At 38.8% G+C, this 23,348-nt stretch overlaps 2 protein-coding genes across 2 annotated transcripts in view; both read right to left on the bottom strand.

Moving 5' to 3' along the window:
- Positions 1-829: 829 nt before the first annotated feature.
- si:cabz01101003.1 (ubiquitin carboxyl-terminal hydrolase CYLD) lies at positions 830-19,135 on the bottom strand. The gene is made up of 18 exons (XM_055228837.1): positions 19,055-19,135; positions 18,625-18,855; positions 17,995-18,109; positions 17,045-17,199; positions 16,202-16,437; positions 15,184-15,490; positions 12,984-13,089; positions 12,014-12,513; positions 11,598-11,763; positions 9,616-9,757; positions 8,977-9,099; positions 8,130-8,221; positions 7,771-7,834; positions 7,026-7,230; positions 6,367-6,475; positions 5,040-5,158; positions 3,406-3,613; positions 830-2,460 (listed from the first exon to the last, which is right to left on the bottom strand). Exons 2-18 carry the CDS (start codon positions 18,787-18,789, stop codon positions 2,276-2,278), a joined length of 2,997 nt encoding a protein of 998 aa, XP_055084812.1. The 5' UTR covers positions 18,790-18,855; positions 19,055-19,135; the 3' UTR covers positions 830-2,275.
- Positions 19,136-20,571: 1,436 nt separating this feature from the next.
- The window catches only part of LOC117386687 (adenylate cyclase type 4-like), a 31,490-nt gene continuing 28,713 nt past the window's right edge, over positions 20,572-23,348 (bottom strand). The window contains exons 25-27 of the mRNA XM_033984096.2: positions 23,171-23,288; positions 22,103-22,227; positions 20,572-20,855 (exon numbers count right to left, since the gene is read on the bottom strand). Of these exons, the coding sequence (XP_033839987.2) occupies positions 20,733-20,855; positions 22,103-22,227; positions 23,171-23,288 (366 nt within the window). The 3' untranslated portion in view covers positions 20,572-20,732. The remainder of the gene's footprint in view (positions 20,856-22,102; positions 22,228-23,170; positions 23,289-23,348) is intronic.

The raw sequence follows: 23,348 nt of genomic DNA on the forward strand, positions 1-23,348 counted from the left end.
AAAAAAGACAAAACTAATACAGTAATAAAACAGGATATTTTGTGATTTTTTTGTGATTTGTGGAGGAAATTATAATAGGCTACTTCTAAATTTACATTCTTTGAGATTTGCTAATTGCAGTTTCAATTCTGTTAAGATTAATCTCGCAGCCCTAAACGTATTTAATCAACATCTGAATGAATAAATAAGCCTAAATAGCAGTAGCTCATAATCTTATAATTGTATAATCTTATGTCATGATGATGAAATAAAACCAAAATAAACAAAACAAAATTAAAACTAAAATAAATTCAAGAATAGATTTATCCAACATTTTGATATTTTTTACAGTAATGAGGGTACTAGGTTTTAAATTAATTCTTCTACTTAACCGTGCACCGTGTAATTTTCTAGTAATTGGGTCAATAAACTCGTAAACTATGCATTTATTTATTGGTTGGGCAATACACATGAATGAAGGTTTGTATTAAAAATTGAAATATGATGCATTATACCTACCAAGCTAATTTAAAGAATCTGCAACCTGCCTTTATGTTATTGTTTTGCCTGGAATTTAAAACCTTGCATTTATTCAGGTGTTTTTATTGCTGAAAGTACAATTCACCTTGGAAAACATTTTAATTGACAGTAGGTTCACCCCTCTAAAGATCTGACCTTTAACTTGGCCACCTGCTTCCACCTGCTTGTTTCCATGGTCGTAGATAGGTTTAATGCCATACTGTGGAACACTCCAGACAAAGCAAAGCCACAGCTTCATGGAGACAAGCAATTGGCTGACCCTCAACTGGAAAAGTTACACAGTGCAACTTTAACAAAAACAACACAGATGTTTTAGAAAGTATTAAGAGCCTTTAATAGCTCAGTTTAGTTCATATGGCTGTAATATTTAAACAGTTTATAAACCCTGTGCAGAATTCACATTGTGTTTCTTCATTTCTCTTTTACAAACAAATAACATGTAAAAGCAGTGCAAATCTGTCAGGCATCCATCACATTCACAACAGTTTGTGGACAGAGTAGGAGTAGAGGTGAAAACAGTAAACACAAAATAGTACTGCTGCAATAGAGTTCAGCAGTGGGTGGAATCTTCTGGGTCTAAAAGTAAATCCAAGAATCCCATGCATTTCAGAACATGTTTTGTAGAGGTCTAAACTACAGGGTTAGCAGCTTTAACACAGAATAAAACCCCATGGAGACACAGGGAGGGCATCTGGCACACAGAGACATTTCAAAACATGTTTGTAATGGTCAAAACTAGGTTTAGACTAAGTAACTTTTCTGGTGTGAACATCTGATTGTCTCTGGAGATGTAATCGGTGGTTTTATACTATATCTAAAATGCATTTATTCAATTGTAGTGTTTTTTATTGCTTGGCTTGTCTCCATGGAGATAGATAGGTTTCACTGCCAAACTGTGCAAAATTACAGGCAAAAAAACAGTAACGTCTCCATGGAGAATAGAATCAGAAAAGGTCCGCACTGCACCTTTAAACTGTTTTGGAACGGATTATGGGGAAAATAAATGGGATGGAATAAATGGAATTTGGCTTCAAAGCCAGAACAGTCCATCCAAAGCTGAGCACCATTTGCTTAAACAGTTTGTCAATGTCAGTGTTTGCAAGTGTATTTACATTATGTGAAATTGCACACTTTTATTTGCAAACCAAGGCACTAGAAAATAAGAGCAGCTTTTACAATGGCACATGTGTTTTATGCATAGAAAAATGTGATTCTAGCTGTTGTTAGTGCAACTTTGAACAAGGCAGCTTTTGGTGAAAATAAAATGAAAACCAAATCACCATTTCCTTCATGTAAAACAAACAATGTAAATTATTTGTTTGCACAGTTAACAACTTTATATTGACTTTAAGAGGTAACTAAAACCCTCTTCTTCTTTTGAGAGTTCACACTTCACTGTGATTGGTTAAATCTGCCTGTCACTCACTTTCAAACTGCCCACCTTTAAGCAAGAGTGACTGTTTATATGTTTCAGCTTCCTGTTATATGCAGCATTTTGAGAATTTTTTACCCATTTAAAAGATATGATGATATTTAGATATTAAGAGCCTGTAACTGATTTTAATTTATTCCACTCAAGCCAAATGCTCTTTACATCACGCAATATTGTACAATATTACATATTAATATTACAAGTGGTGACTTATGGTTTGAAATCAGGTAGAAGCCTTTTAAAATGTTGATGATGAGTTTCATCATTCTGAAACTCATCAACAAAAACAATAATGTTCTCATTATAAACTTTTTTTTTTTTGTATCACTTGTATAGGGTGAGCTCGGGACTGTGGTACAAACACATGTGAGCGTCACATAGAAGTCTCCTCACAGATTCTTTTAAGGAGGTGGGGTCGACTCTCCCCAGCTCCTCCTCTGACAGGCTGAGGTACCGACCAACCTCCGGACACGGCCTCACCCGAGGCACGTTAAAGCCGTTCTGTCCGCCTGGAACAGAAAACATGTAAATAACAGACATTCTGAAGATGACATAGGTGATTCAATTCAATCTGCTCCAAATGACTGGAAAAGCAAAGTGTTGCACTTCATGAGCTGTTACCATGTGTAGAAACAGTAGATCCACACAGCAGTTCTTTTTGGAGGTCAAATTTTTTTTCATTTACACCAACACGTTTAAGGTGAAGGATGTAAACATCATTGCTCATAATATTAGAGATTAGATTAAAGGAGGTTTAGGACTTGCACGCAACGCTGCACAAACACACTCCATTCTTGCCCAATCGCATAGCAAAGAATGTACTATGAAAATAGATTGTGTAGCATGGTCTCTCAGATTAAGCTGTTACAGATAACGCTGAGGTGAATCAAAAGGATGAGTGATGAGCAACAACTCCAAATTTGGTCACACCAGCGAGGCCGGGAGGAAGAAGAAGATGTCCACACCCAGCTACTGAATATTCATGATTTATGTTTAAATGTGGCGCACAGGGTAAGGCACTCAGATCAACACGGGAGCGCCCCTGAGATCTCCGTGCACGTACTAGGGACAGCATGGTGCCTGGCTTGTATTAGATTGGATGTATAGGGAATAAACCTCGTGTGATTCTACTCTCTGGTCTCCAGTGATTCTTTTATACAGATCAAGTGGTCACATGACCAACCATATGACCAGAAGTCAAATATTTAAACTTTACATATCAGTGAAATAAATGTAAATGTAAGGTTCCATCATAACAGTTTCTCAAATCGGTCATAAAAATAGTACAAACAGGTGTTTACTGATATTAAAGTGGTGGATGGTAGGACACATGGTGACCACATCATCACTGATTTGGTCACCATGTGTCCTACCCAAGTCTCCCAGGCTGTGTCTGCTGGAGGACAGTGCCTTCTCTTAACCTGTGTTCAGAATAATGAGTCCAGGCCTCTCACCCTCGCGGTCTGCCATACTATCGAAGAACAGCCAGTCCTGAGGGGCAGTGCCGTGGCGCACAAAGCTCACATAGTGACTGGTTTCAATGCAGGTGACGGCGAACAGAGACATGCGCTGCCTGGTGCAGCGGAGGGGGGCGCTGTTGAGCTCCTGTGGCACAGTGATACTCAGAGGGCTGTGGGCCGAGCGCTTCTTATGACTGTGCACCTGCAAGTACAGAGAGACAGAGAAATCAAGATAAGAACTCACGGCTTAAAGGTGCTATATTAAACAAAACTGACTCTTGAGCTTTTAGTAATGTTATAATGCTGTTACCTCATCAAAAACATCCTGGAGTTGTGTTTTGTTTCATTCACACATGTTTAAGTAACACTGTATTATTAGTCTGTCTACATCTCCAAAGCTCAAATGCTCTGTTCTACCTTGTAGTGGTAGTTTCCAAGTTAACAGCTCCTTTTACCTTTAGTTCAGCGGAGATTGTCAATTCCAAGGCTGTAATTATCCACATGAGTTTAGTAAAGGTGTATGAATCTTAAAAACACAGTGGAGCAGTTCCTGTAAATGGAAAGAGTGTTTTTTGTTTGAGAGAAGAACTCAGCCTAAATATGCAGGGTTTGTGTGTTAAATATGTGTGAATGAAACAAAACACAACTCCAGGCACGTTTTTGATATGAAACAACATTATAACACAGATCATCAATACGGGCCCTTTCAACCAAGCACAGAGATACAGAGAAATCAGAATGAGAACTCACTGCTAAAAACAGATTCAGGTTTATATACACTGCCTGGCCCAAAAAAAAATCTCCACCAAAAAAAAAAAAAAAGGTCACACGCTCTAATATTTGGTTGTTCCACAATCCATGTGTGAAAATGATTTCTCGTGCTCCTGAACCACTCTGTCACAATTTGAGCCCGATGAATCCTAGCATTGTCATCTTCCCATCAGGAAAGAAAAATTAATTGATGGAATAACCTGGTCATTCAGTATATTCAGGTGTCAGCTGACCTCATTCTTTGAGCACAGAACCTAGACCTGACCAACTGCAGCAACTCCAACCTATTTGCTTAGTTAAATCCAAGTAGTGACTTTTTTTTGGCCAGTGTATCTATGCACTGTGTATAAATTAACTTTAAATGGCTGAAATGTAAATATTTTTGTATATAGTTTATCCTAATTGGACCCCAGGAAAAATAGCAACAGCTTGTCGGTGTTAATGGGGATTTCATCAATAAACAAACAATTCCTTAGCTCACCACGTTCAAAAAGATTAAATTAAATACATTTATATTTCTACAGTTTTACTCCATGTCACAGCTTTTGTCAATTATTGTAAGTTGACATAGCAATTTGAATATTTATTGTGATATTACTGTAATTATTTGGCCATAATAATCATAACAGTTTGAGATGCTCGGAGTGTATTATCTGAGTGTTGCAGGTGGAGCAGTACTGTTTGAAATGCTCGGAGTGTATTACCCGAGTGTTGCAGGTGGAGCAGTACTGTTTGAAATGCTCGGAGTGTATTACCTGAGTGTTGCAGGTGGAGCAGTACTGTTTGAAATGCTCGGAGTGTATTACCTGAGTGTTGCAGGTGGAGCAGTACTGTTTGAAATGCTCGGAGTGTATTACCTGAGTGTTGCAGGTGGAGCAGTACTGTTTGAGATGCCCGGGCGTTATATCGGGGTCATCGTAGCACTGAGGACACTCCCACGCAGCCACAGACTCACAGATGCTGCACTGCCTCAGAGCTGCAGACACAAGGTCAATGAGGTTTATCTGGTCTGCTGTTTATTTATATTTATTTTTAATAGATTCTTTTTCCGACCAAGGCTTAGTTTGTTTTCATATCAGACAGTTTGGACTGCTCACTAGCGCTCTTCCTCAGAGTAGTCACGTGAAGTTGCTGTGACGTGTCCGGTCAGAGGATTTAAACAGGTTTTTGGCGCTGTCTTATTACTGGTGGAGGCAGGACAACATTGCCATCTGCAGTCAAACTTCTTCAGAACAGGTGTGTGAGAGTAAAAAGACACCCTCGTCCTGATTTTTAAGTCCAGTGGACATGTTTCTGTATTTTTACTGCCTTCTTAATCCAACAATGATGTTTTTTGTCTTCTGTCCACATGATGTCTGCACCGTCCCAGTCCATAATGTGATTCTCATAATGTGGGGACGAGGAGGGCTTTTTAGTCTCACACACCTAGGATACAGTCATGAAGAAGTCAGACTGCAGATGGCACTGTTGTCTTACAGTTGTTGTCTCCACCAGTAGAAAACAGCGCCCAAACCTGTTTAAGTCAGCCCAACGGACACATCACAGCAACAGCGCGTGACCACTTTAAAGAAGACCGCTGGAGAGAAGTTGAATTTTTTAGGTATGAAAACAAACTAAACCTTGGTCTGAGAAAATAATCTATTAAAAGAAATACTCATTTATTGTATTTAACGAAAGTGCATATGACTACTCATTTCACTAAAACATGAATAACATAATTTATTACATTTAAGACGTTGCTAAAATTTTGCTCAGTTTTCCCAAGTGTGATAATTTTGGTGAAATTTATAAGTTCACTTTTTAGTTGAACACGAGCAGCAGATACGACATACGTAGAGGTAATTCCATAACTGTTACCTAGCAACCACAATGTAAACATAATAGTTATCATTAGACAAATAAAAATATACAACAACACCTTTGTTTTGTTAAATGAATGTTTAAACTGGCACAAAAATGTGTTTCTTGTGTGCAAATTGTCCCTGCATTTAGAATAAAAGTTTGTACATTGATGACATTGATGGCTACGTCCTGTTATTTTTAATATTGCTTCACAAACTGCCAATTTACTGATGTAATAGTATTATAAATATTTACCACAGGTACTATCTCACCAAACCAAGTCATAATTAGAAAAACATGAAAACCTGCACTTTAAGAACATATTTAGTGAATTGGCCGTACTATCATCAAGGAGGTCTGTGATGTCGATGGTGAGTGAAGGCAAAATGGCGTCGTACATTTTGAAGTCTTTCCCAAACCTGGGCATCAGCAGCAGGAGACAGGAGGGAGCCTGGGGAAAAGAACAAATCCCAGAAGGTTTATAAAAATCTAACCAAAATTTCACTAGAAATTTGAAAAAAAAAAACATACTTCAAATTCAATGTGGGTTTTTATATTCAGATCCTTTGTAACCACCTAAGTAACCACCCTTTGCTTTGTCAACAGCTCTGGACTGATAGGAGACTACAGGAGACTGACAAACTTTGCAGATTTCTGGAGAATGAATGAGTGAAGCACTAAACTCTGTTAATCAGAGGTTGGATAAATTAGGTTTTATTTGTAAATGATAGGTGACCAATGAGCTCCTTAGTGAGTTCACATGTGTCACTGAAATAAATAAATAAATCTGACTGCACAATCACGTTAGGCTGGGCTGGAGCCAATAGAGGACTGATATCAATCTGTATGAACATTACAGAGCGATCATTCTGGATTTGCCAGGCAAGCAAATGTACTAGGAATGACTTGGAACAATTGACAGAGCTATTAAAACTCCATACACACAGTTTAGCCACAAAAAGGTTGATTTAGTGTTTAGTTCTACTTTAAATTGGACTGACCTCAACAAACTTTAGGCGTGAGTTGTAGAAGGAGGACTCGAGCAGAGCCTGGACACTGGAAACCCTCATGCGTCCAGAGGCGGGAGACAGCAGAGCGATGGGGGAGTGAGGAGCATCATCCTGGGGTAGAGAGGAAGGAGAGGGGGGCAGGGATGGAGGGAACAACTGGTACAGGTGACACTCCTGAGGCTGCTGGGACATGGACCTAAGAGGAGACAAGGTTTTACACCACGTTTTGTCATTTTTCATGTTTAAATTACCCCCAGTCCTACTCTATTAGAGATGGTTGGATATCTGTATAATCCCCCAGTCATCCAGGTCTGATCCATAGTAAAGAAAAATATTTGATAGTTTGATAGATTTTAGTTATAAATCAATATAAAAAATATACAGGCCATTATTACAGGATTTACAAATGTGCTGATAATATGTAATGCTGGTGTCCTTTGACTCCACTCTTTTGGATGGCTGTAAAAATATAGTAGGTAATTTAAATTTTTCTAACTTTTTTGTTTTTTTGCTTAAATCTGTTAATCTACTGCAGTTCTATCCAAAAATGTTCTATGGGAAGTGGGCCATTTGGTGTGATATTTTCACCATTGGTGTGACTTTGCTCTTATGGATATGATACGTTAAAAACCTAAAATCTAGGACATTGATTAAAAGATTTACAATTTATAATTCATGCATTCCACTTAAAATAGGCGGCGTGCGGGGGCTGATAGACTCCTTTAGACACAATTACCTGATCTTTAGGAGTGGCTCGACTGTGAGGAGCTGGAAAAGCTTGTTGAGAAATTCCTCTGGATCTGAAAGAGCAGAAGAACAACATTCCGAGTCATTCCAAATGACAGAACTGTGAACTTAACCTAATGAAGAGTTCGTATTTTTGCAGTGTGTTATAATGCAGAACAACAAAATGCTTATACACTCAGCGCAGTGAATAATTAGGGTGGGAGGAATGTGCTAGGAAAGTAAGGAATAAGTTAGGACCACTGCAAACTGTTTAAAATGAACTAGTTCTGAAATCAGATACAGCGTGGTTAAAAACATAAAAATAAAACATGAAAAAAGTCTGTTGTACAGGTTAACATTGCACTGCACCTTTTTCCTCATTTGTGAATCCTGTGTCACTATTGGCTGCTTCCAAGAGTCGCCGCAAGGCCATGGTCTTACTGGCACAAACATAACCAAATCTGGAAAACAAAACAATCATTTATTTTTTTTATATTAATCACATCAAAGAGAAAAAAGAAGCAATATGTAACTTTTTCAGATTGCGGGTCTATAAGAGCTTGTCTCCATTAAGATGTTATTGGTTGGTCTGGAATTTGGAAGTGGAAGTATAGAAAAAAAAACTTGTCTATTTTGTCTAGAAACAATTGGGTGGCACAACCAGGCCTTGTTACAGATGGAGACGCCCTGTTCACAGAAATAATACATGCTTTTTTCAAGGTCCTTCCAAGTAATAAAAGCACCAAAATTACATAAATGATAGATACTTTTAATGGCTCACTGCAGAATATTCCCCGCAATCCAATAACTTCTCCATAGTGACTAGGGTTTTCAAACGTATTGCAAATCAGATACAAATCAGTACTAAAACTCGTATCTAGACTAAATACTCATTTGAGCAGGTGTCGATACTAAAAAAGTCACATTCACAGGACAGAAATGGATTGTTCCTGAATAGCTTTAGATTTAACTGGACCACTATGGAACCTACCTTGACCACTGAGAGATTACACAGATATAACACAGGAGAAAGTACTGCTATTTAATGCTGAAAATCATTCTATTGTCTATTGTTTTTTATTATCATTGTGTGGTATTGCAATCGATATTGAGTTTGAAATTTTTGTATCGTGACAACACTAATGGAGAAAAGCAAATGGAAAGTTACATAGTGCAGCTTTAATGATATAAGACATTTTAACAGAGGACTACAAACTTTCTCAGTGGGTTGACGATTTCGCAGCGAAGCAGATCTTGAGCTTGACTGGAGCTCGGGTCTTTTTCAGCGTCTATCGGCCAAAACAAAACCCAATCGGCCGAACTGTAGCAAGAGAACAGACTGGACACAGACAGGAAATATGAGTTAAATGAAAGGTATTCTGCAAAATCAATTTTATGAATTTAATAATAATTTTCCTTCATCATTATCTTACTCAGAGTTGTATTTTGATTGATTCATGCATGTTTGAGTATTTCTGTATTGTTGACATTTGAGACTAGAGTGCTCAGAGGATAGAGTACTCATTAAGACTATTTGCACTTCATGAATTGTACTAATACTTGCACTGTAGCCACACTTATTGTTTAATGTAAATTTGTTGTTAATCTGACTCTGGGTCATACATGTAGTGTTGTTAATAAGCCATTTTTCAGCAATAAAAACACATGAATGAAACTCTCCTGGTTGTTGCGGAGAAATGCCACTGTGAGTAGGTGGGATTCAGTGGACCTGTTTGATAAACTACATGTGGAATAATAGTCTATGTAAAGTTTGATACTAAATACTAGAAAAAGCGTAATTTGGCTTTTTTAAAATATAAAAAGCCTCTCATGTTTGCATATTGTGAGAGTTCACCTGAAGAGCGTAGCATCCAGGTAACAGGAGTTCAGGTGACCTTGGATGCCTCGCTTCCAGCCCTGATACAGGTCCCGCGCCTCGTTGCCCTCTACTGGAGGAGTGAGGTCTTCAACGCGCTCACTGCCCCACTCTGCAAACGCTAAAGAGACAAACTATGTATCAGGTGTAGTTGTGTCCATGGGCTATGCCTAGGTATCATCATCTGTGTGGTTGTTGTTGGCTGGAACATAGGTGCAAAATGGTAGTCTGTCCCAGGGCATCACTAATAATATTTATTTCATTTCATTAAATGGAATAATTTGTTGGTTGCCTCAGCTCCAGACAGTGGCAGAGCTATTAGCAAAGAGATGCTGCTCCAGTCGCCCGCTGTATTGGGATCAAGCCCTTGATACCTCTTTGCTAAGTCCACACTTTGTAGCTGTCTCTGTCCCCATCTCTGATTGCTGTATCCTTCTGCTGCCTGAGTTTGGGTGTGTACCAGGGCTTGTCGTTGTTATAACTGACCCTGGTGCGTGACATGATGCTGCTATCCTGATACTACGTCACAGTGTCCATGTACTCATCCAAACTATCTGCAGCAGCCCTGAGCACATCCCAATCTGTAGTATCCAACCACATGTGTAACTCCTACAGCCTCTGTCTGTATTTGGGGATAAGGGGGACCAAGACGTGATCTGAAAGTCTGTCAGCTGAGCAGGACACTGTACAGTAGGCTCCACTCACTGTTGGGTAACAGTGATCCAACGTGTTCCCCTCCTTTTGTTTTCCCTCTGGAGAGCTCCAGTTGTCCATGCAGAGGAGTTGGAATCCCTCTAGGTCAGTGGTTCTCAAATAGTGGGGCGCGCCCCCTCAGGGGGGCATGGTGAGATGCCAGAGGGGGCGCGTATGACCCCGTGTATGACACTGTAGATACTGTAGACAGCGCGTACGCAGCAAAGAACAGGAGAGAGATTGAACAGATCGTGACACAGGGCAGTGAACAAGAGACACTTTTACTAGAGTCACTATGGAAAACATTTTAACAGGGATGAAAAGAAAGGCAGGGATAGACGGAGATAATGAGACGCACGAAAGTCACCCGAAAAGTAAGACGAGGAATTCTGATGAAGCGTATTTAGCACTTGGCTTCACTGTGACTCCGGTGGGACAAGAGGACAGACCGGTGTCTGCTGCGGCAGCGGACAGTATGAAGCCAAATAAGTTAAGACACCACCTCATTACACCTCAGTCACGCTGATAAGACGCTGGAGTTTTTCAGCGTAAACGTGTCAAATATTAACAACAATCATCCCACTTTGTGAATGTCACTTAAACCAGCAAGCACCAAGCATCATATAAGGTGGCGTACCAAATTGCTAAATTGCTTGTTTTAATTGGATATTTATTTAATTTTAATGTATTAATTTGATATTTATTTTTAATTTAAAGTTATTCATTTGATGTTTATTAAATTTTTTTTACATTTTTTTTAAAATTTGTTTGATATTTAATTAAATTTCATGATATTTTATTTTTTTAGTATCAAATGGTTAAATCAGTTGTTCCAAAAATATGTATAGTTCAAATAAGGATAACATTTAAAAAATAGATTATGTAATTATTTAAAAATAATTGTGAGGGGGGGGGGGAGCCGTGCCTCCAGGAGAAGTCCCCTTTTCTTATTATCATCAGGGCCAGTTCGTCCATCTTGTTGCAGAGTGTGGGAATATTGGACAGGGAAATTCTAGGTAAGGGCATGTGTGCCCCAGCTCTGAAGGCACACCGGCTGGTTTTCCTCATCAGCAGCATCTCACTCTTTTGGCTAAAAAGTGCACTAATTCTGCTGCAGGCACTAAAATGTCTGTATGGTGTAAGAGCACTCTCACACATGATTTACACACAAAAACAGACAAAACAAAGAGCAAAAAAATGCAAGGGCATCCATATGTGGCACCATCTCATGTGCTTGTTATATGTGTCAGTAAGTCCGTATTAAGTACCTATGGAATTGCAGCGCTCCACTTGATTGACAGGCGTCTCAGGCTCAGGAAAGCGCGAGTCTCGTCTGCATTTCCTCAGCTTCACAAACAGAGCTTTGTTTGGAGCACAGTGAAAGTATCTCTCTCCAAGGTAACTGCCATCTGTGCCCGCAGACAGCTCCTGCTCCTGAAATCACACACAGAAACATTTTACATTTAATGAATCAGTTAACACAGTACCTTCTATAACAACTTATAAATACAATAATAATAAAAAACTAAAGTTTAGATTTGGGTGGTGAATACAGATTGATTTCCATGGAGAATGTTCCGATGTGTGGTTTTAACATTCTATTTACCTGGAATCATGCAGGTGATGTGCCACTTCAATAAAAGTTATATTCTGTACATTTCAATTAATATTAAAATGCACGTACCAACTCTATTCCAGCCACAGTCTCACGTGTTCCACGAATGCGTCCGATCCACCTGATCACTCCGTATTGAGCAGGGTCGTTCACCTCCACCATTGACCCCAAACCGAGTTCCACCTTGCTCCGCTGCACCTTTTCCTGAGTATGGTCCTCCACATTGTCCCCTACATCCTCTAGATCCTCCTGGGCTCCCTGAGGCATTAATGGACTGTGGGTCCTGTTATTCACTGATATTTGGTCTGTTTCTATGGGATTTCCAGGGTTGTTTATTTTGAGAGGGGGCGGAGGTGGTTTATGACCAGGTTTTGAAGGTGGTAAGGGGGGCAGTTTGAACTTTGAGGATATTAAGGCAGTTCTTGTGGTAGGAGTTGTGGGCAGACCAGATGGAGATAGTGAGGTCGGACTCGTTGATAGTTTGTGGACACCTGGGGGCAGCGCATTCTTAAACATGGACTTGATGGCTTGGGTGGACGTGATGAGAAGGTTCTGTTTTGGCTCCGAAACTTGAAAGAAAAAACAAAGAGTGAAAGGTGTATCATGTAACATTTCTGACAAAGGGTCTGCCATCTGCTTGTCCCCATGATGTTATTGCTATGACTGGAATATTTCAAAGTATGGCATTAAAACAGCAAAGCAATAACATCTTCATTGAGACAAGCGGATGTGTCAGCATCTAAATAGCGGTGCAAAATTGAAAATGCTGAATGGAGGAGAGGGTCAGAAGGAGCAGAGGATGCAAAGGGGAGGGTCAGAGGAGCAGAGGAGAGGATCAGAGAAGCAGAAAGAGTGTCAGGGGGAGAAGAGGAAAGCGTCAGATGGTGCAGAGGATGCAGAGTAGAGGGTCAGATGGAGCAATGGGGAGGGTCAGAGGAGCAGAGGAGAGGGTCAGAGAAGCAGAGGCGAGCGTTAGATGGAGCAGAAAATGCAGAGAAGAAGGTCAGGAAGGAAGAGGCAGAGGAGGTAGTTTTCTTACCAACAGACACTTGTTTGATTGGCCGTAGAACTCCATATTCAGGAGATGTAAAAGTGCAAAGTTTCTGATTGCCAATATATCCATTCCACTGTCCAACTGGATCGTCCTGAATGACACAAAACACATTTTAGAACGCATGTATGCTAAACTACATGGTTAGCAGCTTTTTTTAGACAGAATAAGGCCTTATGGGTAGTTTGCAAAAATTATACTACCAAAATAAAAATTACAGCCTTTGCGATTTCTATTTGAGAGGAAATCTTGTCATTTTGTTATGAAAAAATTATAATTTCAGATGGATATAACTCTATAGGAAATATATCCAAAGATTCCAACTAAAATCCACAAATACTGAACTGAACGGATTTAGCTCCACAAATTTAAGAGATTAAGATTAATATGGCTTAAATGCATAGACATATTCTGTGGTTATTTGGACACTTTTTTGTGATCAAGATGTTTCTGCTCCCATCCAGAAGCCATTTTCAATGACTGAACTGCTCTGAGACACTGACACTTTATCTGAGTCTGAGTCCCACCTCAAAGGGAAGAGTTTTAGAATGAAACTGCCCTGCCTTTGTTTACTTCCTATCATCATAGGTTGTTATGCCTATTGTGTGTTGGCTGTCTCACTTTCAGACTGAGAATGCTTCAGTAAACAGACAGCAGATTATATCAGAGTCTAAAATTCCTCTTCAGAGAGGGATCCTCTTTCTTCACAAAAATAACTTCCTCCACTCCCCTCACAATACATTTTTCTTTCTGCTTAAAATCTGCACCTCACCATCTTCAGATGAGTAATGTGTAGTTTTAAGACGAAGCTGAACAGCCGATTGCACACCTGAGTTATTTCTTCTGTGATGATATAGTCTCTTGTATAGTGGTTGCTTAGTTCCCCCAATGTACTGTTCTTTGTAGCCTTTTGTACCACAGTGAACTGAATACACTACATCACTCTTTGTGTTGGTGTCTTGTCCTTGGGATGAACCAGTTTCTGATATAAAATACAGGGGAATGTTGTTTTGTCAGAAGATGCTTTATAGTTTTTTTTATAGAAGCTTTATAGACCTGACACATATGGGATAGACACCCCATTCTTCCTGGGTTTTGATTCCCTTTTGTTCTTCTCACTCTGTTGAAAGCCCATGTGGGATAGTCACAAGCTGAGAGTGCATTATGGACACGCTCTATCTTCCATCTTCTTTCCCTCTGAGCTCATAGACATCTCTCGTGCTCTGTGTTGTAGTGTTCTAATGGGCTAGACTTGTCCCAGACCAGTTCTATCAATTGAAAATGGCTTCTGGATGGGAGCAGAAACATCTTGATCACAAAAACATGTTTTAGATATGTTTTGGGCTTTACAGAAAAAAATGTCCTTACTCACTATTGACACTCATAATGTGACCACTCACTAATACATCTACATTTTATCAATATTAATATTATTTGCCCCCATCTGTATTAAATATTATTGGCCGATAGAATGTTGTCATGTCATCTGTTCTGTTCCGTTGGGGGTGTTCTACATGTATGTGTATGGCAGAATGTTCACCAGTTACATGGAGACACAATGCACACATTAGCAAACACTGCCAAAAAAGTTTGAAGAAGAAGAAAAAATACAAAATGGGTTTAAACAACAAATGTTCAGGAGCCTGGGATCAATACGAGCATTCATGGACTGGTTTAGGTGAGAGTAACAAACTGAAAATCTGCTGGCTAATGCTAAATAGCTTGTGACCGTAATGTTATTTGAGAAGGCCTTGTTTAACAGCACAAATCTGTTGTAGTCATCTGTTCAACTAAATCAGTTCTTTATCGTCAGATTGTGTTAAAACAAAGCTCAGATTCAAGTCTAACTTGAGTAACAGAGCTTCAGACAGAGCAGTACCTGTAGTTAGCATCACACTCACAAGGATTGTTGATGACATCAGCTGCAAAGTATCAACTGGATTCTACAATATCATGATGTCATAATCCCAGAAGAGGGACCAGAACCAAATTTCCCTATAGATTACATATCCAAAAGGTAAATTTACAAATGTTGAACCAGTTCAATTCTATTTTTGTCTAGACCCAAGAACTCACCGTATTACAACAAAAATCAGCAATTACACATTTTATCACCTGTATTAAATATTATTGGAATGTTGTGATGTCATCTGAAACCCAGCAATTGAAGACTAGTATGAGCACTAACCAGCTGTACTGCAACATGGAGCCCTTCAGAGGACCGTCCAGGCAGGAGGCCGCACCAACGCACCTCGCCCGCTCGAACTGTGTCGTCGATGGACACGTGGACTCTCTGCCCTGCCTGGAGAGACCCGGGAGGCGTGGATCCTCTGGAAAAGGGAGCAGGGTCTGTGGTCCGGGAGAGGTTGCCCAAAGGAGAGCTGGGTTTGGGAGCCATGCCCAAAGGAGAGCTGGGTTTGGGAGCCGTGTGCTGGGATTGGTGCAGGGTAATACGTCTGGAGAGTTTGTCTTGGTTACCGTTACTATGGTGATTACTGAAGGAGACGGGCAAAAATAATTAGGGCTGCAGCTGACAAAAAAAATCTGGGTCGACTAAAGACAATCGAACAGTCGACGAAAAAGGGGGCATGCCAAAAGCTCTCAAAAATATTATGTACATCTGTGATTCTGACCCAAACTGCACTCACCTGCACGTGAATTAATGCAAAAACAACTATTTATGCAGAAAAAACTACTAGGAAACAATGTATTTATAAAAAGACGGATTAAACTTGTGAATCATGAGTAGTTTAATCTACCTTTTTACATATAAATGCCAAACAATACCAGATCTTCAGCTCACTCACTCCATGACTAACTATCTGTTCCCATATAAATCCTTATAATCTAAATCAAATGGTTAGTCGACGAATACACAATCACATTGGTCACTTAAGAATTCATCGACGACTTAATGGACTAAAGGCCTACCGCCCTAATGATAATAATAAATGATAACAATAATAATAATAATAGTAATGATGATAATGATAATAACGTATTTGCTTTATAAGGCACTTGACACCTAAAGACACTTTATATTGCATTATTCAGTCACACTACCACTGTAGCCACAGCTGCCATGTGGCTGAATGACAGAAGTGTGGTTCTACTCTGTGCCATGGCAACGTAATATTAAATATAAATCTACCACTAATATTATATGAGTTCAACAACAATTTGCTTCACCGATTATTTTTACCCACCTGTGATTGCTGGTCCCGTTGCTGGGGTGGTTGCTAGTCCCATTGCTGCGGCGGTTGGCGTGACTTTTGACCCTGGCACGGTCGTGCTGGTCTTCGGGGCTGTGCCGAGGTGATCTGGACCATTGTCTCTGCTTAATGTGACTCACTGGGACGAAGAGGGCACAGTTTTCAGGGCACTGGAACAGCTGCTGCCCGTTATAAGAGCCGTTACTCAGACCACGGCCTTTAGCAGAGCCCTGAGGACGAGGCAACGAGATTATGTAATTAATTAGGTATGGTATTTAGAATATTTATTTTCCATAAATTCCGTGATCTATCTGCATCCCTAGATTTAGAATAGACATGTTCAAATTAAATATAGCTTTTACAGATAATGACTGTAATGTGGATATATTCTTCATGTTCAAAAACATTGGACATTGGACATTGGACAAGTTGGTTATGTTATCATTTTATATTTTCAGAAAGCTGCATGACTCTCATATGAGTCTTACATTTGTCTTGTCCAGTTGGTTTGAACCTAAAAAAATGCTCTGAATCATTACTATCTAATCCCTAGCACCTGCAGCCAATCATCAGCAGTGCTAGTGCAGCCTTTGCAGTGAATTCTGGAGGTTCAACTCTATAGCCTATTTAATAGTTTTCTATGTCACTGAAGCACTCTGGGGAGTGCTAGTGGCTATAAATATGTTGTACAAAAAAATTTGAGCTTGACTTTTTAGGTGTGTGTTCACACTTGTACAGGTTTAGTTCTGGGTTTAATCCCATTTTTGATGTGGTTTTGTTCAAGACCAGGACTAAGCCAGGACTAGAACTGTGCTCAAATCAGTTTTCCAGTTTTACCCTGAGTTGGACTCCAAAGTAGACAGCAGTGCTCCCAGAAGACACAGGTCCGACGTATTTGAGCACAGCCTCGACCAGATCGTCCGATCCCATGGTGACCCACAGAGGAGTGCCCTCAGGCAGGGTGGCCAACTGGGTCAGCGTCCCTGGGTTATCTGCAACACAACCAGAACAAACAACAGGCTAGCACTGATTCTAAAGAAATGATGTAGATGTTCAGTGATCTAGAGCAGGACTTCACACCCAGGGGGTACCTTTAATGGATTTAGATTTTTAAAGTATTTGAAAGAAAAATTTTCTTTTTAGTATATTTTTTGCCATATCATTAAAACAAGAAAATATACTACTGAAGTAAGCAGAATTGTTTGCCTTAAACTTGGAATGTGAGGCAAAGTTAAGGTTGTCTGGGATCAAGAATACTTCTTCAACACTTTACAAAGATCATCGGTGAATCTTCCCATTTTCAGATGGGCGTGATTGACAGATGTATTAGCCAGTCATGGACACGCATGGTCTGTCTGTATTAGAGAAAGTAAAGGGAAAAAATATCACAGAAGACTGAAAAACATTGCGGTTTTGAATTTATTTCTATATGATAAGTGACCAATGAGCTCCTTCATTTCACATGCGTCACTGAAAAAAACAAATCTGACTGGATGATCACATTTGACCGGGCTTGAGATGTGGAGGACATGGGGATAAGACTGATATCAATATGTATAAAAATACAGAGAGGTATCATTCTGGATTTGCCAAGTAAAGCTGGGTACTTGAGACAAAACAGGTTGAGGAGTATATTATTATGACCTAAGGGCTTAATGACTGTAAAGCACTTTGTATTATATTTTTGTATGAAAAGTCATAAAGTTATAAATAATGTTTGATTTGATGTGCTCTTGTGTAAAAGCTTTCATTAATTTATTCCTGGTTCATTCAGATCAGTGTTTTACCGAGGAGTCTGAGGCGCTGCTCTATATCCACTGGCTCCAACAAACCGCCCAGGTCTGGTGTCACTTCCAGCAGAAACTTCCTATCTAGTTTTAACGTTGCTCTGAGGTCCAGCACCTGCACAAGAGACAGATCCCAAAAGAGCAGACAAACAAAAGGTTTTAGAAATTTAAAGAGAACCTCACTTTAAGATTTTTACATTATACAATATGTTTTGGCTTTATATTACCATTATAAAAACCTGCTTTGTTCATATTTTAATACTAAAAATAGAAACGTCTTAAGATGCACTGGGTCACTTTTTGGCTGGTGGGGTCCTGCACCTGCTTGTCTCCATGAAAATGTTGTTGTTATGCCTCTAATGTTCCACAGTATGGCATTACACATATCCATCTAATATGTAAGTTTTAATTACTACTGTATTTGCTCTTTATTTATCAAGAAAGTTGTTTTGAGCTAGCCAAAATAATGTATGAATCACTAAAGACTGTGTGAGGCAGTGGGCTGACCTCATTGTCTTATGATTAACTGATACATTGAGTCTGTGTATGTAGGACAGTCCCACAATGAATTAGTTTGGAATAATAAGTTTGCAAGACACTTTGCACTTAAAAAGGAAACATGATATTTACCTTAACCCACTGGTATTCCCCCTGGTTCGGGCCATTGTCCTGCTCCACGCAAATGGATCCTTTCCGCACCCAAACAGAGCCGTCCGTGTTACCATCTCGCACCTTCATATCGATAGTCACCAAATAATACTTCGGAAGTCGGCGTCTCCTCACTTCCCCAGACATTTTTTATAATTTTATTTAATTCTTCAGTGTTTGCAATAATCACAGCGAACGTAACTTCCCATTTCACTGCAACAAAAGCCACGTAAAAGATATGATACCTCTGAGTATCGCCAGGCACCTTTAAGAGTGTACAGGTAAGTTCAACGGTTTATCATTGAATTAAAAGTGTTACGGAAGCACAGATTTAGTTTACAACAACTTTAAAGCTTTAAAAACATGCATTTTTCATAAGTTAACATAAGAAATACTGCAAATTTAGGCTTACCAACTTTGAAAACTTTACTTTTGAACGCACTTCGCTTCCAAAACAAACCAAACCGGACAGAACCAGGAAGTAGTTTGACGGACAGCAGTAACAACCAATGAAAAGTGAGAAAAGTTCGTTAAAGCCAATCAAAATGGATAAAGGCGGGACCAAAAGTAAAGAGGAAATTCCATAGGTCCGCGTTATAAACACGGTATGACAATTAGGCTTGTTAATGGGAAAATAATGAAGAACAGGTTTATAATTAGTATTGAACATTTACTTTCACAATAATCTACTCTCCACAATTAAAAAGTGATTCACTATTTAATTTGGAGGTGGGGAAGGGTAGTTAAAATTGTGCTCAAGTTGCGTAAGAATACATTACTTCAACATGACAGAGGCTTATTATTATTACTCAAGTAGAAGAAAAAAAAGGGAGGGATTGCTAATTCAAGTTCGGGTGAAATCATAGCCAGTTACATTTTGTATTACTGTTTCAAAACTATGTAATAAATATTTATGTTATTTCAGTATTTAGTGATTTACATTAAAAATATATGTTTGTTTAATGACAGTTTCCAGTCGTCCAAGTATGCAATAAATAAAAACTAAATATTTAATTTCTGAAACTGAGTGTTTTCCTGAAAAAAAAAAAATATATATTAAAATGAATGATTGAATAAATGATTTTAAAAACAATATTTATTTACTATATCAGTATTTACAAAAAGTGCAAACACACATTTTAAAATAAATATGTACAATCTTTTGAACCATTTAAAATCACAATAAATTAGTACATAAAATACAACAGTATAAACTTCATTATTTATATACACCTTACGGTATCATAAAGTGTCACATCTTTCAAGTTTTGTACACTGAGATTTTTCAAACATTCTGAAATATTGTGTGACTTAAGAGTGCAAAAGTTCTATTAAAAAAAAAAAAAAAACTGTCATGGACCGTAATAGTATGCTTGTTTTCTGCATGTTGCCTTTGTGTCTTTGGGCAAGACACACATGTGATGTGTGAGTGATTGTTTTGAGTAACTCTGCTGTCAGTGAATGAAAAGTGCATGAAAGTGGAAACTGAACATACAGTTGTCAGTAGTAGTTATGGAAGTCGTAAAAATAACTTCAGCCTGTACTGGTTATTCTAGTGCTAGTTCCTCTAGTTGTAGTTGTAGCAGTGCATTGGGTGACATTTACTTCACATTAAGAGCTGGTCACAGTAGTAGTTGTAGTGTTGCATTGTTTGACTTCTTCATAAAGTCTTCTTCATAAATCCCGGGTTAAAGGAACTGTATGTGATACTTCTATTTTAAATTCTATGAACATGACCTATCTGTGTTTCCTGATATGAGGTAAACATGTTTAAATCAAATATAGCTTTTACTGATAACAATTATAGTCCTAATTTATTCTTAATTACAAAAACACTGGACATGATGGCGCATTTATTTACGTTACAATTTAGTGTTTTGTTTCTCAAGACGATTATCCAATCAGAAAGCAGAAAGTGCCTCACGAGTGTCTTATTGGGTTGCCACTTTTAACGCTGAAATCCAGTTGTCTAAACCTAAAATGACTCATGTGAAAACTCAAAACTTGTAAAGCAGGTTACATGCAGTTCCTTTAAAGCTAATAGTACTCCACACAGTTGTAGTGGCAGTAGGGTACAGGCTTCATATTGATCAGTAGTGGTCAGAATTGATAAAGTACGTTGTCAGTTCTCCTTTTCCCTTCACATTCACGACTCCTCGTAAAGTGCAGCTGTATCCGACACTCTCCACCATCTGCTTTGTCTCTTCCGTCACCTAAAACAGAAAAAAAAGCAATTTTGGAGCAATGGCATTAACATCTGGTAGGAGACTGAAATCTGAACTCTTAAACTAACACAAGAATCCCATGAATTCAGAACATGTTTGCAGATGTCTAAACTACAGGATTATGAGTTTTTACACAGGATAAGATCATCTGACACACAGGGACATTTCAGAACATGTTTGTAGAAGGTTTTACACAAGAAAAAGACAAATTTTGCAGATGAGGATGTCAAGCTGATTCAGTTAATTGTCCTCCCTGTAGTTTAACATTAAGTGCGAGGACAGGTCAGAATTCTATGGTGGAATTTGGTTAATATCTCTATAATTACTGGGCCTATCCACATGAAACAAAAACTGACACAAAGTTCAACGTCTTCCCCGTCAGTATGAATAACTCAAATTGACATAAGAATAATATGATAACTTTGTTGATTCAATCCCTAGCAAATAATGATGAGGGTCAACATTTGTGGATCATAAGTTTGGATATTTCAAAAACAGTGACTCCCCCATAGACTTATATAGTGCCCTCCATCTGAAATTGTAACATAATGAAATTGTATAACATGAATGTGATCTATTGATACTTTGCAGAGACATTACGCTGGGGGTGTTCTATGCGTAGGCCAATGTGTATGGTGGAATGTTCAGCTACCACAGTAACGCAATGCACACATTAGCAAACACTGCCAAAAAGTTTTACGACTGTCTGAAAACTTAAGAAAAATAAAAAATTTTAGGAGTTTGTGATGGAAACAAGCATCTATGGTCCTGTTTAGATGTCAGAGTTGATGATAATTTTATTTGTGTGAGACTTGTTTACCAGCACAAAACAGCTCACCTGTTGTAGTTCCAACTAAATCATTTCTTTATGGTCAGATTGTGTTAAAATAAAGCTCAAATTAAAGTCTAACAGAGCTTCTGACAGAGTAGTGCCTTTAGTTAGCATCACATCCCCAGGGAATGTTGATGACATCAGCTGCAAAGTATTAATTTGACAATGTGAATGAAGGTGAACAGGTGTTTTTTTTACAATGTGATGATGTCATACTCCCAAATGGGGACAAGAGCCAAATTTTCCTATTGATTACATTTGCACATTTTTCTTTTGTCATAGAATATCCAAAAGAAAAATGTGCAAATGTTTGACCTGGTGATTTTTATCAGTGTCTAGGCCCATTAATGTCATGTACAAAACAAAAAAAATGTATGCAACAGTTAGGGATTTCGCTGCTGACCTGTATTTTGTCCAGAACTCCGGTGCTGTCCATTCGACTGGCCACATTCACAGTGTTTCCCCAAATGTCGTACTGCGGTTTGTGAGCTCCTATGACCCCTGCTATCACCGGACCATGGTTTATACCTGAAAGAAGTAAAGAGACGAATACATACTACTAAATTAATGTGGAACGTTTCAGATGTGTCTCCTAGAAGATGTTATTTGCTCCGCAGTATAACAGTAAGTGTTATTAGTGCTCAAAAATACCTTGAGAACATCCATTCTTACTGTGAGCGGGCTGGCCTCTCCACAGATGCGAGCTGTAACCTGGGCTGAAGGCACCACCTGCTTGTCTCCATGGAAATATACATGTTTTCTTTATGTATGTATGTATTTCTACTTAAACATGTTCATCCAATGTGTTCAACAAATGGCAAATAAACTAACTTAACCTAACCTAATGCCATACTGTGAAACATTCCAGGCAATGCAATAATATCTCCATGGAGACAAGAAATGTGATGAACCCAACAGGTACACTACCTTTAACAAATGTTACTACAAGGACTTAATGTAGATATAAACTAAGGGAAAAACAGAACAAGTCTCACGTCACAAAGGACATTGGACCTACTGTACTTGTGTCTGCTATAGTTATAATCTATTTTCATAGTGAAATGTGGCTTCTGCATTAGAAAGTTGAAGTGCAAATTGGGAACTGACGTTGTGGTACACCATCACAACAAAGCGGCACATGCTGTTGGTCCCTGCTATGGATTGCTGCATATCACGTGTAGCAGATTTTTTTTTTCATGTGCCAAAATGACTATGCTACTCTAACAAATCCTACGTGTAACAGATTAGAAAAATAAAACTGGAAAGCAAAGCCTAGAGCAATGACTTAATCCACGAGAATGAAGCTTATTCAAACATGCATGAATCACGCTAATGCAACATCACTGTGTAACTGAGGAGGGAAACAATTGTAACATGGTTAAAAGTCTGAAAAGTACATTTGGCACAATTTTGTCTCCTTTAAATTGAACACAGGATTAATGTGTACATAGTTGAAATAGTTTAAACGTACCTATTCTGAGTTTGAAGCTTTGGAAAGAGTGAGTGTTGATGGCCTCCAGTTTCCCCATTAAAGCGAATGCAAACTCCACCATGGCCCTCACGTGGCTGTACGATAGCTCACAATTTTCCTGCAGAGGGCGCCACACATCAGCTTTTAGACTCACAAAGGTCAATGATGCGTTTAAAGG

This window comes from Periophthalmus magnuspinnatus, chromosome 18 (assembly GCF_009829125.3).
Source record: "Periophthalmus magnuspinnatus isolate fPerMag1 chromosome 18, fPerMag1.2.pri, whole genome shotgun sequence".
Taxonomy (NCBI): Eukaryota; Metazoa; Chordata; class Actinopteri; order Gobiiformes; family Gobiidae; genus Periophthalmus; species Periophthalmus magnuspinnatus.

Bases quoted from the DNA above. Each gene is read 5' to 3' on its own strand.
- si:cabz01101003.1 (XM_055228837.1), bottom strand. From the start codon at position 18,789: ATGTCTGGGGAAGTGAGGAGACGCCGACTTCCGAAGTATTATTTGGTG. The intron at 16,438-17,044 runs GTAAAACTGGAA...CCTCGTCCTCAG, and splicing joins ACTTTGGAGTCCAACTCAGG to GGCTCTGCTAAAGGCCGTGG. The intron at 8,222-8,976 runs GTTTGTAGTCCT...TTTGTTTTCCAG, and splicing joins ATCGTCAACCCACTGAGAAA to ATTTGGTTATGTTTGTGCCA.